The sequence below is a fragment of the Apaloderma vittatum genome, unplaced genomic scaffold (assembly GCF_000703405.1).
Source record: "Apaloderma vittatum isolate BGI_N311 unplaced genomic scaffold, ASM70340v1 scaffold11719, whole genome shotgun sequence".
Classification (NCBI taxonomy): domain Eukaryota; kingdom Metazoa; phylum Chordata; class Aves; order Trogoniformes; family Trogonidae; genus Apaloderma; species Apaloderma vittatum.
This window is the reverse complement of record NW_009733550.1, coordinates 1-15,767: the sequence shown is the minus strand read 5'-3', so window position 1 is coordinate 15,767 and position 15,767 is coordinate 1. Positions and strand designations below refer to the sequence as shown.

Here is a 15,767-nt window from a genome sequence, read left to right as displayed (position 1 = left end):
GTTGCCTATCCTGTAAATAAATACACTGCAGGAAGAAGTTGTCTCAGAACTTAACAGCTATTAAAAGACGGCCCTAAAGGACCAAAATTGTTTTTATTTTTGCTTACGTGACAGGTTTCATGTGGAATGATGTGTTAGTAGGAGCTGTGCAGGCTCGCACAGTGAAACACTAGTCTGTCATGTAGATGTTGTCCCAAATGCTAGAGCCAAAGGGGAGCTTTAATCTCTTTGCACGTTTGGGTCTGGCAAGAGCAGCTGGAATGGTTTTCAAAGGTGATGTGCAAGTGTAACTTTATAAAGCAAATGATCTCATTATTCCTCTCCTTGTTCCCTAACTAGAATTAATTAATATCCAAATGTTCCCTAAGATTAGTTGTATTTCCTGCTCAGTTAGTTGACAGACACTACTGAGATTTGAATTCACAGCAGGCGAGAGCAGATGGCTACCTTCACTAACAGATTACTATATCAAGGCATACAAACTGTCCATCTCTGTCTCAATAAACTTCAACATATGATTTATAAAGTGAACATAATAGAAGTAAGCCATGATACCTGTAACAGGAATCATATTACAGCGCTACTTAAAGCACTGGGAGAATTGCCTAAGTAGTTACTGTATACTTGATCGTCAAATCTTATTAGGCAAGGACACATTGCGTGGAAAATTATTTGTCTTCTCTTTTGTATTACCTCCTCTCATTTAATTTTTATTCAACTAGTTAAACTTAAAGGAAGATTTCCAATACATATAGCTTCCACTGAAGTTCTAGCAAGCAGTTAATATGTTCACTCTGATTTGATGATTAGTTGTTTGCATGGGACTTTTTACATAAGCAAAAAAGTCTCTGCTAAACTTCTATACTTGCAAATCCGTGAGGAAGCTACAGTACCTTTAATTAAAAAACAAAACAAACAAAAAACCAAAGAAACAAAACTGTTGTTTCAGAAAAAGAAAAGTCGTTGCAAGATCATCCATATACATCCAGCACAGCAGATAAGCTTGATTATTTGAGCTGGTAAATTGCAATGAACGTTGCCTGGAACAGTTGGTGAGAAATGCCTCAAAAAGGAGGCCAAGGCTTTTTATAGAGGAAGAGTGTAGCAGCTCTAAATGATGGCATAATATCTTTAAGGAAAGATATGATATTTCTAGCATGTTCCATGTTTATTTGCTATGTAAATAAATACGAAATGCAAGATCCTCCGTGCCTGAAGCCTGGTGATATTGCTGGCATTATTTTTGAGGAGATTCAGTCTGTAATTCCTTGTATTTTCCTAAGTATTCAGCATACATTTACTCTTTGGAAAGCTTCTGTTACTTTTGCTGCTGAAGAATGAGGTACAGAGTGATTTCTAGCTCTGTGAGATGGAGGAACCGTCCTGATTCTTACAAAATCTGGTCTTACTTCCTGGTGAGTTGTACTGTCTCACTGCTCTTTTGCTTTCCTGTGGGCAGTAGCAAAGTCTGCTGAGGTGCCTTGGATAGCAGTTCTGTGTGGTTGCTAACTCTCTTTTCTGTCCTTTTTCTCCTCTGGTTTGATCTGTTCAGTGCTCTTTTTCCTTTGCTTTGTGCTTAAGATCTGGGTATTGCCCTTCTTTCTGTGAGCTGTGTCTCTGAGAGGGAGGTCTGCGATCTCTTGTGTGGTATTGGGACCTAATAAGTTTTTCCTGTTAGTGGTGTGGAGAACAGTGGGAATACCACCACGTAAGTTCATGGAAAACAGAGGTTGCTTTGCAGCTGTTAGAAAGAGACAGATTAAATTTCCTATGTTAAAGAATAAGGGAAAGGGTCTTTTTGTAATTTTGAAGATAAAAACTAAAGTTAGGAGAATTTCTGTTTGTCCACCTGAAACATTTCCCTATGAGATTAATGTATTTCCACATGCAGTAATGTTTTCTTAGGATGTGAAGCAGAGGAGGTGCAGAAAAATGTTTCCTATCAGCTTAAAAACCGTAGTTACATGTTTGCGAAGAGGCTGTTTTTACTCCCAGAGTAGTGACTGACCACAGTGAATATCTGATTTAGCGATGTTTATACAGCTTGCTTAGAATTCAGTGGTGTCTGTTTCTGTCAAATACAAATGCATGTGTTGTTTTTTTTGTTGTTGTTGTTGTTTCTATCACAGATTTGCCCTCAGCAAACTTAAGCAATTACAACATCACCGTAGTGGAAGGAAAGAGCATCACATTGTACTGTGACACTACTGGCAGGCCACCTCCTAATGTATCCTGGGTACTTACTAACCTTGTTTCAAATCATGAGGTAAGTTTTGTCTTCAAATACACAACAATTCAGAGAAAGGAGGTACTTGGTAAAGGATGGAATGAAGGTTCATGTCCAACTTCAGTTAACTTTTTATTAAAAAGATGAAATAGATTATTAATGTTGGGATTACTTTTGTTTTCCAGTTACATTCAGTCTAGGGTGACTTCTGCAGGGATTTTGGAGAATGGCAGACATTCAGTCCTCAAGACTTTGATTTGCACTCTAGTTTTTGGATGTTCGCTTGTAAATGACAGTACTGTAAATTTTTGGAAGCAATGTGGTGAATTGGGGTACTCAAAAGCAAGGGCTTTCTCATTAACACTGATACCTGCATACAGAGAAAAATCTAATCTATCGTAATAATGAAAAAACTTTGTGTCTCGTATTTTTGTGCCCAAAGCTTGCAGTTGGGAGCTGTTTATAAATATTTTTTGGCTTCTTTAATTTTCATTCAGCAAACAAGGCAACAACAGGAAGCTTTGGAAAAAGTCAGAGTTTTACTAAAAAGAATGACAGTTTCATTAATGAAGTATGAAGGTGTTTCCTCAATAAAATCATCTAGGCAGGGAGAATTTTATTTTCTTAGATGTTTGTTTTCTGTGTCCCTGCTTTAGACGGTGTGCACATTGGAGATAGAACAACTTTCTGATGCAAGTGTTGAGAAGGAGAGGCTTATAAGTAGGTCTCCAACATGCAGCTGCTGGTCTCCCAAGTTGCCATTATTTACACAGTGGACATGACGCTCTGTATTAACAATTTTAGGACATTGACTTTCCTACGTTCATGATAGTTCAGACTGCCTAAAGTGTTGTGCTGTGGGATGTGTACTTCCAAAACTCCTGCTGCACTGTGGAAGAGACATGACCTCTGTGGTCTTGTAATCTTTGTACTTTCTTCCTTGAAGCCATTATATTGAGCCTGTATAGAATTTGACTAGCCTGTCTTTCAGATCTCATAAGAGCTCTGCAGAGCTGTAGTTTTATTTTTAAAATTTTCTCTAATCTGTAAAACTACCCAAAGGCATCAGTCGTCAAGAACAACAAATTAAAACAGTTTGAGGAACTTATGCCAAGTTGTGCTCTCGTTTTTTTTCCTTTTTTTTTATTTTTTGAGTTATAAGCCAAAACAAATGTGGGATGCTATTCAAAAAGTGAGATCACCTCATTTTTTAACCCTCCTATCTTTGAAATGCCATGATCGGTTTTCTTCAAGCTTTCCAGAAATATTGTGTCCTGGCATAACTTCATCTTGAGATTTCAGAGGGACTTTTAATACAGGCTAGCTACAATCTTAGCCATAGAGCACAGTAGTCTTTTCAGTAGCAGAAGAACAAGTGCCTTTTAAACCTCATTTGCCATTCACAACTATCCTCCTCTTTTCTGTGAGTGTTGTTTTTGGTTTCCTTTCTCTCATTTCCATATCTCAGTTTCTGCCTCCCTTTTCTTCACCTCCTATGCTGCTTTTGCCTGTTTTCTCTCTCTTTCCTGTTTTACAAAGAGAGATGTTAACAAAAGTTAAAACTAGACTCCAGTTCTGCAAAGCTAACTATATGCTCTCAGTGTCTATGGTGGTGTATAATCCAGTTGATGTTGGTTAGATTTTCCTTGAGCTGGATTTCAGCCCCAAGCCTGCAATTGTGCCCGTCTGCTTGCAGTCCAGCTTTGAGCACTGCTTACCTCTGAGAGTTGCACGTAGAGAAATGTGTAATGGGGTGCTTGCTTTTCCGCTCACCTCCCCTCATGTCACACTGAAGTCAAAGGGACATTTAACTGGAGTTAAGGTGTCGAGGTTCAAAGTTCTGGTCACACACGACTGTATGCAGGAATGTTCCCACAGGTCCCCATTGACTGCTACTGAAAGTCGCTGTGGTTTTACCGGTGCAGTTTGTTATTTGTTTGTGTTCTGTGCAGCAATGAAGTGTAAATGTATGCTAAGAAAAGTACCTTAAAGAAAGTTGTTAAAAATGATCCTTATTGTTTATTTTTTGAATGTGTTTTGGTTCATTTCCTGTTTAAGAAAATACTTTCGCATTTTATGAAAAATTCAAGTAAGGAAATAGTAATTATTTGGAGATCATCTGAAGTGCTTGAGATCATGTGAAGGGCTGCATATTCATCATGGTATTTAGGGCTGTAAATGGGCAATGGTATTTGTAAGAATCAGGATTTCTAAGAACCAGAATGCTTACTTTATTTAGCCTGTGCTTAAACACATGAAAGTATTTCATTGGTTTCTTAGGTAGTAGAAGGTACATAATTTCTCATGAAAGTTTTCATGAGAAGAACCAGCTTTCAGGAGAAATGTGGCTAGAGAGACGGGAGAAGGCACATTGTTGTCAAGCTACAGTAGAGCTCAGAAGGCAGCAGTGGAAGAGAAGTCAAATGTAAATGTAAAGGAAAGAGACTAAATGAAGAATAGGTAGGTTTGTGTGTATTTGGATATGACACTGAAGTAAGGCTTTGATTAATTGTGGACTGATACAGCTAAAAGGATAGGAAAATGAAAAAAGCAATTAAGCTGTGACCAGTGATTCCTTTGCTCTCCGTTGTTCTTTATGCTGTGGGTGACATATATGTTTTTTTGATCACTTGTAGAGTGACACAAGTAAGAATCCTGCATCGCTAACCATAAAGAATGTTTCATCGATGGACAGTGGACTGTGGATTTCTTGCGTAGCAGAGAACATTGTGGGAGAGGACCAAGCCTCTGCTGAGCTTACGGTGTTCTGTACGTATGCAGGCCTCCATATAGCTCTTGAGGCTGAACTGCATTGGCAGCAAATGTTTTGGGTATAAATATTTTGGGCATGAAGGTTTTTGAAACAAAACCACTTAAGGCATGTGAACTATCTACTGCAGTTAGTGCTGAGAGTAGCCCAACAAGCAGTTGTCATATTTATCTTTTTCAGTTCTGCTTTCTTGCAAAAAATCACACTTCTAAACGCTTTATATCCCAATTAGAATGATCTATAAACAAAGGTCTGAAACCCAGAATATTCCATGACACTATGGGAAGGTTTGTAATGGTTTGGATGTACATACACTCTTAGGATTAAGAAATGTGAGTGCATCAAAAGGATTGTAGAAATAATTACAAGAGATTACAGATGTTTAAGTTATTATCTGAGGCAACAACTGCTTCATTCAAAAAATAATGCACTTGAAACATTCACACTGCCAGATGTAAATTTGTATGTCATAGCTTTGAATAATATACTTATGTGTCAGGGCCAAGGAAGGGGAAGGGACGTGTAGTGTAGAGGCACTGGCTTCTTAGATCTAAGCTCCAGCATGAAGTCATTTTATGTGAACTAAACTGCATGTTTTCACAAGTTGCAACCCTCTGTTTAATTGAAGATGGGAATAGAATGGTTTGTAGATGGCAAACTTTGTTCAGCATGTACTCATGGCAGAGTAAACTAGAAAAAGCACTGTAGATGTGGGTTTTTAGATTGAAGTTGGAAATATGTAATATCTATGGGAAAGGACATAAACTAGAAATGTTTGAATAGTGTAAATGAGTGTCTGAGCTTGGCACTGTTATGAGTGATAGAAGGGAGTACAACTAGATGAAATTGGATATAGTTAAGAATAAATATCAAGGAAACTTTCCCAATACTGAAATAATGGGCAAGGTGTTGAACTAATCTCCTGAGGGAAAGAGACCAAATCTGTAAACTTGAGGCATTTAGCAGATTTAAACAAAGAATCAGAAAACATATAGTAGAAAATCATCTTTCCCTGACAGAAGAATCCAGGGAATTAAGTCATCTGTTCTGGCTTTGATTCTGTGAAGATAATAATCTGAAAGTTTGGATTCCTGGCTGAATATATTTCCAGTACTACTTGCTTTGGGCCAACTTTTAAATGTTTTCAGTACTGTTTTGTTCCTTCAGCACTCCTCTGCACCGTTTTTTTCAGCAAAGTTAAAATGTCTTCTTCCCCTTCCCAGTGAACCAGTAACTGAACTTCCCACACCTTACAGAGTTTAAGTGGTTTAGCAGGTGTTCAGTCTTTGTCTGAAACTAGTTTGTTTTGTTTCTTTCTAAAGAATGGCTTCATTTCAGTTGTGAGCACTGTACCCTAGTCAGAGCAGATGGGTTCCTGCGCGAATATCCTCCAGCTATCATTCTTAATAACAGCATACTTTTGTACTGATGGATTACAAATACTTCCCTGAGAACTTTGGGGGGAGGAAGGGCAGGGATGAGAGACATGTTCAGAATATTCTGATGTTCTTCACTCTTTCTTCCAATATAGTTGCACCAAATATCACGTTTATTGAATCTCCAACCCCGGACCACCACTGGTGTATTCCATTCACTGTGAAAGGGAACCCTAAGCCCACCTTGCAGTGGTTCTATGAAGGGGCTATACTGAATGAGTCTGAATACATCTGTACTAAAATACATGTTATCAATCAAAGTGAGTACCATGGCTGCCTTCAGCTGGACAATCCTACCCACCTGAATAATGGTGCTTATACTTTACTGGCAAAGAATGAGTACGGAGAGGATGAAAAACGGGTTGATGCTCATTTCATGTCAGTGCCTGGAGATGGTGAGTATAGGTTTGGTTTTTTATATGTTAGCAATTATAAATTGATGGGACTGTGGAGACATTGCTCCTGGCCAGTGTGACTATTTTGGAGAAAGCTTTTTATGTGCTTTTTTTTCCCTTTATTTTGTTGTTGAATGAACGTCCTCAAGATTGGTTGTAAAATAATGTTTTTCTTGGGCATTTCATTTCCTTCTTGTTTATTGCTTCTCAAGGAAGGCCATGCTACTGCTCTGTAAATCTTCCCTCTTCAGTAACCATTCTCAGTGCCAGCTAAGGCTAGTAAAAAAGGTTGCTGTTTTTGAAGTGCTTTCTCCAGCCTCAGTTCTGATCCTGGAAAGCACTGAATGCCATTTCAACCACTCTGTAGTCTGCACTGTGTATGAATGCAACGAGTCACTGTCCCTGGAGGTGTTTAAGGAGAGGCTGGATGTTGCACTTAGTGCCATGGTCTGGCCAATGTGGTGGTGTTGGGTCATAGGCTGGACTTGATCTCAGAGGTCTTTTCCAGCCTCCACAATTCTGTGATTCTGTGAGCTAGAGTATCCAAGGACACAGGGGGATGGATGCCTATGTAGTGCCTTCTTGCAACATCAGTAGTGCAGTCGAGTGAGTCGATGATAATATGTTGTCTGGGACACCAGAGGGAGCTGGAGTGAAAACGATTAACCCAGAGGCAGGATGGACAAGGTCTCAGGTCCTTAAGGGCATTTCCACATTCAATTCTCATTCCTTTCAGTGGAGGCTGGGCACCTATATGCCTAGGAATATCCATGCTCAAAATGGTTGCTGTTAAATATATGCATCTTCAGTTGTTCCAAGGGCTCCGCCTCAGCACTCCTGAACGCTGTGTGAGCTGGCTTAATGTGGACCAACTCACTGAGCTACAGGGACTGCTGTAAGTGATTGATGTTCACTGTGGTTTGATCTTTCCCACGTCTTCAAAACCGTATGTGAAGTGACTGTAAGAGTAAGAAGACATATGTGTAAGAATATTGCTATATGTGGAAAACAGTCTTGAGTGGACCTTGCACAGCTGGAGTGGGAATAGAGGCATGTTTTTGCACAAATAATTGCACAGTCATATCTGAAAATATGAGCATGTGTGTACCTTTAGCTTTTTAGCTACGGGATATAAATAGCTGCCTTCTTTTTTGCAACAGCAATGTGCAGTGCTACTGTTATCTGGCATAAGAAAAAAAGAGAATATTTAAATTCTCCTGCATTGCAGGCTACAGACAGTAAAAATACGGTCTGTATTTTCTCCTATCAGCTCAATTTGCTATAGGGAAAGTGATGGCAGCTCTTTTGCTTTCCCATCCTTAGAAGGAGAAGGTGAAAAGCTGATACAGCCAGGCTTTATTTAATCCTGCTATCCTTAGTGCTTCTCTCCTTTTTTTTCTCTAATGTTCTTCCTTAGATAGAGTCATTACAGAAACATGCTGTGGTCTCAGCTACTGGCATCCTCTAATATTGCAGTATAACAGTTCACTGAAACAGTTCGCCTCATAGATGTTAGGTGTAGAATGGAAGTTCTCTTAAACCTGGATTAATTAATATGAACCTGACTTCATTTTCTTAACAGAATAACTGCTTCTCTAATGCATTTAGGTGAACTTACCATTTTTTGTCTGATCCAGATACCTTTTACTGTTCTGCTTTCCTTTATGCTTCTTCCTTGTATGCTGAAAATTCCCCAGTTGTGGCCTTTTAGATCAGTGAATAGAACAATAGGTATCCTCTGAATTAGAGAGACAGCATTATTTATTTGTTCCATCCTCTTCATACTCATAAGGAGTATGTCTCCCAGCATAATGTGTGCTGTGTTCCTAAAGCATTTCCCAAGCTCTGTGGTGGATTAAGCTTCACAAAAAGAGAAGAGGAAACTTGACTATGTATAGACGGGATGTAGCTGCATTAAAAATCAGTTCATACATAGTGGATGGCACCAAACCAGTCTTAAAAATTAACAGAGGAAATTGCTTATCCACTTAGCTGCCTCAATGTTGTTTTTATTTTTTTCCTGTAAGTATCATGGCATTTAGCTTTTGAAAACATCACAACATTGTTGTCTTCTCCACTGAAGCAGACATAAAAGCAAATGTTAAAAAACTAGAATCCTCTGAGCATTGTATTACAATTTTTGTTTTAAACTATTACTATTTAAAGCACTGTCAAGCTTTTTCAAGCCCTTAAAAGGTGTTTTCAGTGCTGTCGTTACTGTGTAGTTTCTTCTTTTGGCCCACATATTGTACAATGAAGCATAAAGATTAAGGCCCACACCCTGGTATTATGTGCATTTCCTTGCCTTCATGACTGATTTAAATACCAGCCCTGATGTTTCATGGGGTGGAGTATACTTATGGAGCTTTAAACTGATTCTCTGGTTATTACATCACTTACGGGCAAATGCTCTGGTGGTAAAAACAACAGAAATTTTTTAAAAAAACCCTCACATATAATCCCTCTGTCTATCTAAATTAAATGCAGCTACATCTGAAGCATGTTCTGTCATCAACAGTGTAAGTACTCCACCTTCAGAGTTGCATCAAACATGATGAAGACGTGACTTGCACTAAGATGCTCTCAACTTCCAGCATGCTACTCGCAGAACATTTTTCATGACTGGGAGGATGCAGACGTAAAGGCGAGGAAAGCATGCACCACAGTGGGATTTGGATTGAGTTAATGATAACATAGATTATGTTGTAAATTAATACTTTATTTTAAATGAGAGGGCCCAGATGAGTAAGTTTCATGTTCTGTTAGCTAGATTTTTAACCAGTTTCAATCTACTGAAGTTCTTGGATTCCTGTGAATCTGTTGTTGCTGAGGATGACTTGATTTTTTCAGACTACAGTGCCACAAACAGTAAGCAAGAAATGTTCATGTTTTATTCTGGAGGCTGTTCTCATAGTTGATCCACAGCAGCTAATGAATGTGGGAGAGATTTTTACCAATAATAAGTATTTTTAATTAAGCTTTTTCATCTGTTATCTCCCTACTCTAAAATTTGACTGAAAGAATCCAAGCCACGTAGTATGTTGTCAAAGTCAAAGAACACGTTAAATATGCCTTAGAAGTAGAATCTTCCTAGTGTGTCTTAAAAACTATGGGGCTGTTTTGCAGAAGTAATGTTTCTGGATTGTGTCTTTGCTGCTGCTTTATTTTGAAAATGTTGACTTTATAAGAGAAAGAGGCAAGCAAACTGAGTATAGTTGATGTAGTTTTTAAGGATAAGTGATTAGGATAAGTCTTTTAATAGTTTATTTACACAACGACGTGTTCTAACAGGGAGCAAACCAACAATCCTATTCTGTGTTTGCCTTAAAAATAATTTTGTGTAAACATGCAAAATTACTGTGGTGAAGTTTAATGTTAAAATAGCTTCAGCTGATGTTTTGATGATTGAGTAGGTATGTCTGTGTAAAGAATACTAAGTAGAAGTTTGAGTTTCATCCAGCATCATGATTTTTGCAACTTTATTTGAAATTAAGTATTTAGTTACATAAAAGGTGCTTGAATGGAGTTGATGACTAGTTTATATCCCTGTCAGGACTTAGGGGTTAAGCTAATCTGATTACTTCATTCCATTTCAGTAAACAGTAATAAAAATATTGCCGTTTAGCTGAGAAATAAAGGCCTAGGATTTTTTTTCCCCTCAGAATTCAGAAGGTAAATTAGAAATACTGTCTTTCAGCAGGTGGATGTTTTATACTAGAAAAACTGAATCCATGAACTTTCATGGACAGAAAACCCTGGTCAGAAGTTGCTTGAGGACAGATAGTACAAGTTATCTCACCTTGTTACTTATTTCTGCAAACTGACACGATAGTTCTTGTGAGGTCTATTAAACTGTATCTCTGGATGCCAGAATATCTTCAAATACATTTAAAAATAAACCTAATTATCTGCTGTCACTAGGCAAATAGATTGCAACTCTGCTTAGTATTTTCAGCACAGATTCTCATGCTGGTGACAAAAGCGTAAACAATGGTCCTCTGTTCATACTTCACGATGTCTTTATGCCAGTGTAGTTCCACTGCTATGGATTTACTGTATAGTACTATAAACAAAATTATGTTTTTTTGAAGTTTGATTCATCTTCAGAGATTTTAATTATCAGTTTTATTTCCAAACTAACAAAAAGAAAGAGTAAAAATGTGGAAGAGACGACTAGAGGCCTACTACGTGAGCTATGCTATAAATACATTATAGACCAGAATGAATGGGTCTATTGAAGTACAACGTAAGTTATCTTTCAAAGTGTGAATAGTCTCACAGTACACTAATTTCAGTGGACATTCTTTGCAATATACTCATATACGTGCTCAGTCTTATATATGTGCAGTAATTAGAAAAAACTGCAAACTGGGACTAGTAAAATTGTACACTAGAAAAGTGTAGACTAGATGAGTATCCATTTGCTTGCATAAAGGATGGCTTCTGAGACGTCTGTCTTTTGGTATGAGTTCTGTATGTCTATAAGCTGTGCAACTGGCTTCTTGGAAGCATCCTTTTACAGGATGAGTGAAATGGTGCTGCTTAGGTCGTTGCTACCTCTAGCCCTTAATGTGCCAGCTCACAGCTAAGCTAAACCAGTTTGCTCTCATATTGATTTAATAGCAAAATTTTTTGACCAGGTAGAAGTCAATCACTGTTAATGCTCACTGAAGTCAGCTTCCACTTAAGGTCAGGGAGTATTTTACCATTGATTTTTCAACAGGAATAGTTATTGTTGCACTTATTCCAGATATACATTAACAGCAGAAAGCAGAATTTTTGCCCCGATGTGAAATACGCCTGCCTCTGCTGGTGCTATAGCTATCTCACATGAAGCAAAATATTAACCTTTGGAATAACTCTTAATGGTGGTAAATGTAATCTGATAAGCAGGTACTGCAATATCTTGATGTTACTTCGTATTTGTGTGGGAATTGATCGTTGCTGCTGCAAATAACATGTCAACTCTAATAAAAAAATCCTAAAGAAACTCTTATTCTTCCAGCATTTGCAATCTGTTCACAAAGCTTTTTTTTTTTTCCCCCCTCTCTTCTCCTTGTACAGGTAGTGGCCCAATTGTGGATCCAGATGTTTACGGTATATATTTAATTTCATTTTTCTTTTAATGATAGAAAGAAAGCATCTGAAATTATTAAAAGATTGAATGTCAGGCTCAGATAAATTGAAATGGCAGATATTATAATACAATTCAAAAAGGTATTTTGCATTTTTAGTTCTTCTCCTGCCTTAGATTATTTAAGAGACATGTGGGCAATATGACATTTTGCTTACTCTGCTGCTTTTAATTCACATTAGAAGAATCATAAATTCACTGCTATGAATGGCTGCAGTTGATCCTGTAGGATGACAGCTGTCTGATGTAGCTCACAGGCATGATATTTTGTGAACCTTTTGAAGGCATTTGTTGGAGGAAAGAGAGTTTGTGATTTCTTCTTATATAACTTAATTTATTTTATCAGGGATGATTCCATACCTGTTTTGCCTCCAAAAATGTACCCCTAAATCCCACTTAAAAATGAGTTTGGCACAAGTAAGTTTTCCTGTAGGCAATTTATTTTGCTCTGTCCTCTCATTTGTACCTTCCCTTAATCTCTCTTGCATAAGCAGACCATCAACTCAGTGATACCTTAGTGTGTGCCAGAAGATGTGATGACAGTGTTCAGATGATTTTTTTAGTTAGGTGAAATGTTTTGGTCTGTTATCTAGTGAAGGCCATTGTGCACTAGAATAGAAGCTGCAGAATCGAAAGCAATTTGCTAGTTTTACATAATACTTTTGGTGTACTTCTCGTGAGTAGAAAAGTCCATCTTAACCAATATACCTGAACACCCTTTAGCTTCCAGCAGAAGCTGGATCCTGTTTGGAGTACTTTTTATTTGGATGAAATGGCCCATGCTTCAAGTTTCCTTAAGCTGATTTAAATGTTATTGCTTTGATTCCATTCCATGTCATTAAACTTTACCAAATATGCAATTGAAGCGTCAGTTTGGCTTTAAATGCTTAAAAATACTAAAGTATAGCTTCCCCTCCCTTTCTTTCCAAATAGGTGTGGTTTATTTGAGGAAGGGGAGGTGGGAAAGTAGTGGTAGTTTGCACGGTTTCTTACATGTGCCATATTATGTAAGCTGTATGCATGAAGATTTTTCCAAGCTGGTTATCAAGGTCCTGATGCTTGTGTTTCGTTTTAACCATGTGAGCACAGTGCTTTAATTGCCTTGGTAGGCTTGTGCCGAATTGTGTGCTTCGAGTTGCGCTAGCGGATTGCAGCCTGTACGACCTAGTCCTGATGAAAGCAGCCCTCCTTTCTAATTCCTGGCTTTTCTTTCTGCTGTTTGAAACTGCTGTCTTTGATCTTTGTTTCAGTGACCCAGTGCTTGCTTTGAAAAACACTTTGTAGTCCAGAGTGTTTCTCTAATTACACCAAATTCACAAGTCCATTTGATGAGGTGAATAAATGAGGCTGGCTGGAAAGTCTAGGAACGGTTACACTTCTTCAGAGAATGCCGATGGTGAGATCCCTGGGAGGAGCTCCCCAGAGACTGAGAGGGTTTTCATGGTGGTTTTTCAGATCGCTCTGTGCCTGTCTCTGTGCTAGACTGTTTACCCACAACTTAGGTCCTGTTGAAAAGGAACATTTAAAGCACCGCCCTCTACCCCTCCAGTGTGGTCTTCTCTTAGGAATGCATTTTTCACAGCCCCATGCTAATTATCCTAGGGGGCTGGTTAACTCAGTGGTTTGAGCCCGATGCTGACAGCAATGACAACACCGAGATCGCAGGTTCGATTCCCGCTTGCTCCCCATGTGTTGCCTGGTCTAGTCGAGAGGTGCCATCCCTGCCCATGACAGGGAGGCTGATTAAATAATCCCTAAGGTCCCTTCCAGTCTGGGCCATTCTATGATTCTACGATTCTGTGATTCTGTGATCTTGCAGATATGCCTAGTGTGAAGGGTGAGAGAGGTGGCAGAGGTGTTGATCTTGCTGAGCACCGGGCCTGGCTGTGTGTCTTGTCATTCTGCTGGCTGCAGGTAAATTTTACAAGAGCTACAGGGTGCTCCCCTGCAAGTGTCAGGGTGGTCTAGGGCCAGGGGCTCCTTGTTGGGGTCCATCAGGATAGGGATTGGCAGCCAGGCCAGTCCCACCACCCCGGCCAGGAGCGAGGCAGCTGGGAGTCCTATGGGCAGCCATTGGACACTGTTGTGGAGCTCTGCTCTTGCCCATATCCCAGCCACCATGAGCCTTGTTTGTGAAACGGCTGCCAGATCTCACCCGCCCTCAGCTGAGGTTCACCACTGTTGATGTAGTCACAGGTGACGGCGTGAAGTACGCGGCACCGAACAACCTGGCCCTGAGGTGATGCAAGTCCCACATAGTGTGAGTCAAGAGGTGTGACCCTGTCTGTATGGGAGTGCTCAGTGTCTGTGTCGTGATTTCACAGAGAAATGAGCAGGAGTTTATTTAACTGGGAATTGCCTGGTTTTGCCTGGAATGCTGTTGCGCATGTTTTCCTTGCCTGGCTCACCCATTTCAAGAGGCTTTGAAGGTCTGGCACTAGTTCAAGTGCAAGTGCTTCACAGTTACACAGCAGGGAACAGCAGCGCAATACCAGCATACCGACGTGGCCTACTTTAGCATTTGCCCATTTTAATATAAAAATGCACTCAGAGGGTTCACAGACCAGACCTGAAACACTGCGTAGTTCTCATTAGTCCTTCAAGGGTGTGATTTCCAGTAGCTTAGTACAGACGTGAGCATAAACAGAACTGCAAATAGCATCAGCTTTTGCCCACATCTGTTTACAGGCAAAATTAAGAGCACAGAATTTCCGTCTTGAAAATTTATCCTGCAGAGTCAGCACAGCAAGGGCGCTAAATGCCTAGTTTATAAACCTACAACACATACAGGATCAGTCAGAACGATCTTTGTGAAGGAAGCCAAATCCTATGGGCTGAGATACTTGTTACAAAGCAGTCAGTGCCTGCAAATGAGCGAAGCAGAAGTCTCCTTTTTTGTTGTGGCAAAGTGTGTTGTCATGGTGGCCGAAGGTCTGCACCGCCGGCACCTTGTCTGAGTGTCCTGGTGAGCCCTTCAGGCAGGGTTTGTGCTGCCCGGAGAAGGGGATTCTGTTCCTTTGCCTCTTGCTGCTGCTGTTCTGACCTTGCTGCGTGGGAAGCTATAGGCATGGAAATGCGGCGCTGAGTTGGAGAATTCACATGGTACAAGACCAGGAAATTGGAATTTTGTTTCTTATGAAAGCTCTGTATACTTAATGTGTGTTTTGGCTTGAAAGAGCCCCGTCCTTCTACATGCATGGTGTAGAGAGCCAAAATAGACTGCGTGAACTTATTAGACAACCTGACTGTACGGACTCTATTGCTGGTGCCAGAGGTGACTGCATAGCTTCATGTACCAAAAAATCTGTAGCTTGCTGAGCAGTTTGCAGAGAGCAAATGTGTTCATGCATGCATGAACATCGTAAGCCCAGTGCAGCTTGTTGCAAGCACTGCCAGATGAGCTCTCCAAACTGGTCTTGGGAGCTAAAGAAGATAAACTGTACCCTGGCACAGGCCTTCGCTGCCCAGCAGCAGCTCTGTGGTCAGAAGAGTTCCTGCCTCTGCAATTATTAGTAAGGGATATGCCTCTGTGCTCTGATTTTTCAGATTTACAGTTAAAATTTCGTTTGCAGGCTTATTGTTCTGATTTTAATCAGAACATGTAAAGAAATATGCAGTTAATTGCAAATTTAAATTACAATGCTGGAAGTGCCTTTTGTTATAGGTAGCTATTGCCCTTGTTTGTTTCTTTCGTCTACAACATTACAGTTACAAAATTGAAACGTTATGCATATTTCCAGATGTAATAATGAAATATATGCATTTTAAAATTTAATTTTAATACATATTTATCTATATTTATATA

The 15,767-nt window shown here is 39.5% G+C and overlaps 1 protein-coding gene across 1 annotated transcript; it reads left to right on the top strand.

The window, feature by feature from the left end:
• Positions 1 to 2,129: 2,129 nt before the first annotated feature.
• LOC104278844 (BDNF/NT-3 growth factors receptor-like) lies at positions 2,130 to 11,925 on the top strand (the record flags this gene model as incomplete). The annotated part of the gene is made up of 4 exons (XM_009875943.1): positions 2,130 to 2,266; positions 4,864 to 4,996; positions 6,529 to 6,828; positions 11,893 to 11,925. Coding segments are annotated over 4 exons (603 nt in total), but the record flags the coding sequence as incomplete, so codon positions are not given.
• Between the last annotated feature and the right edge of the window lie 3,842 nt (positions 11,926 to 15,767).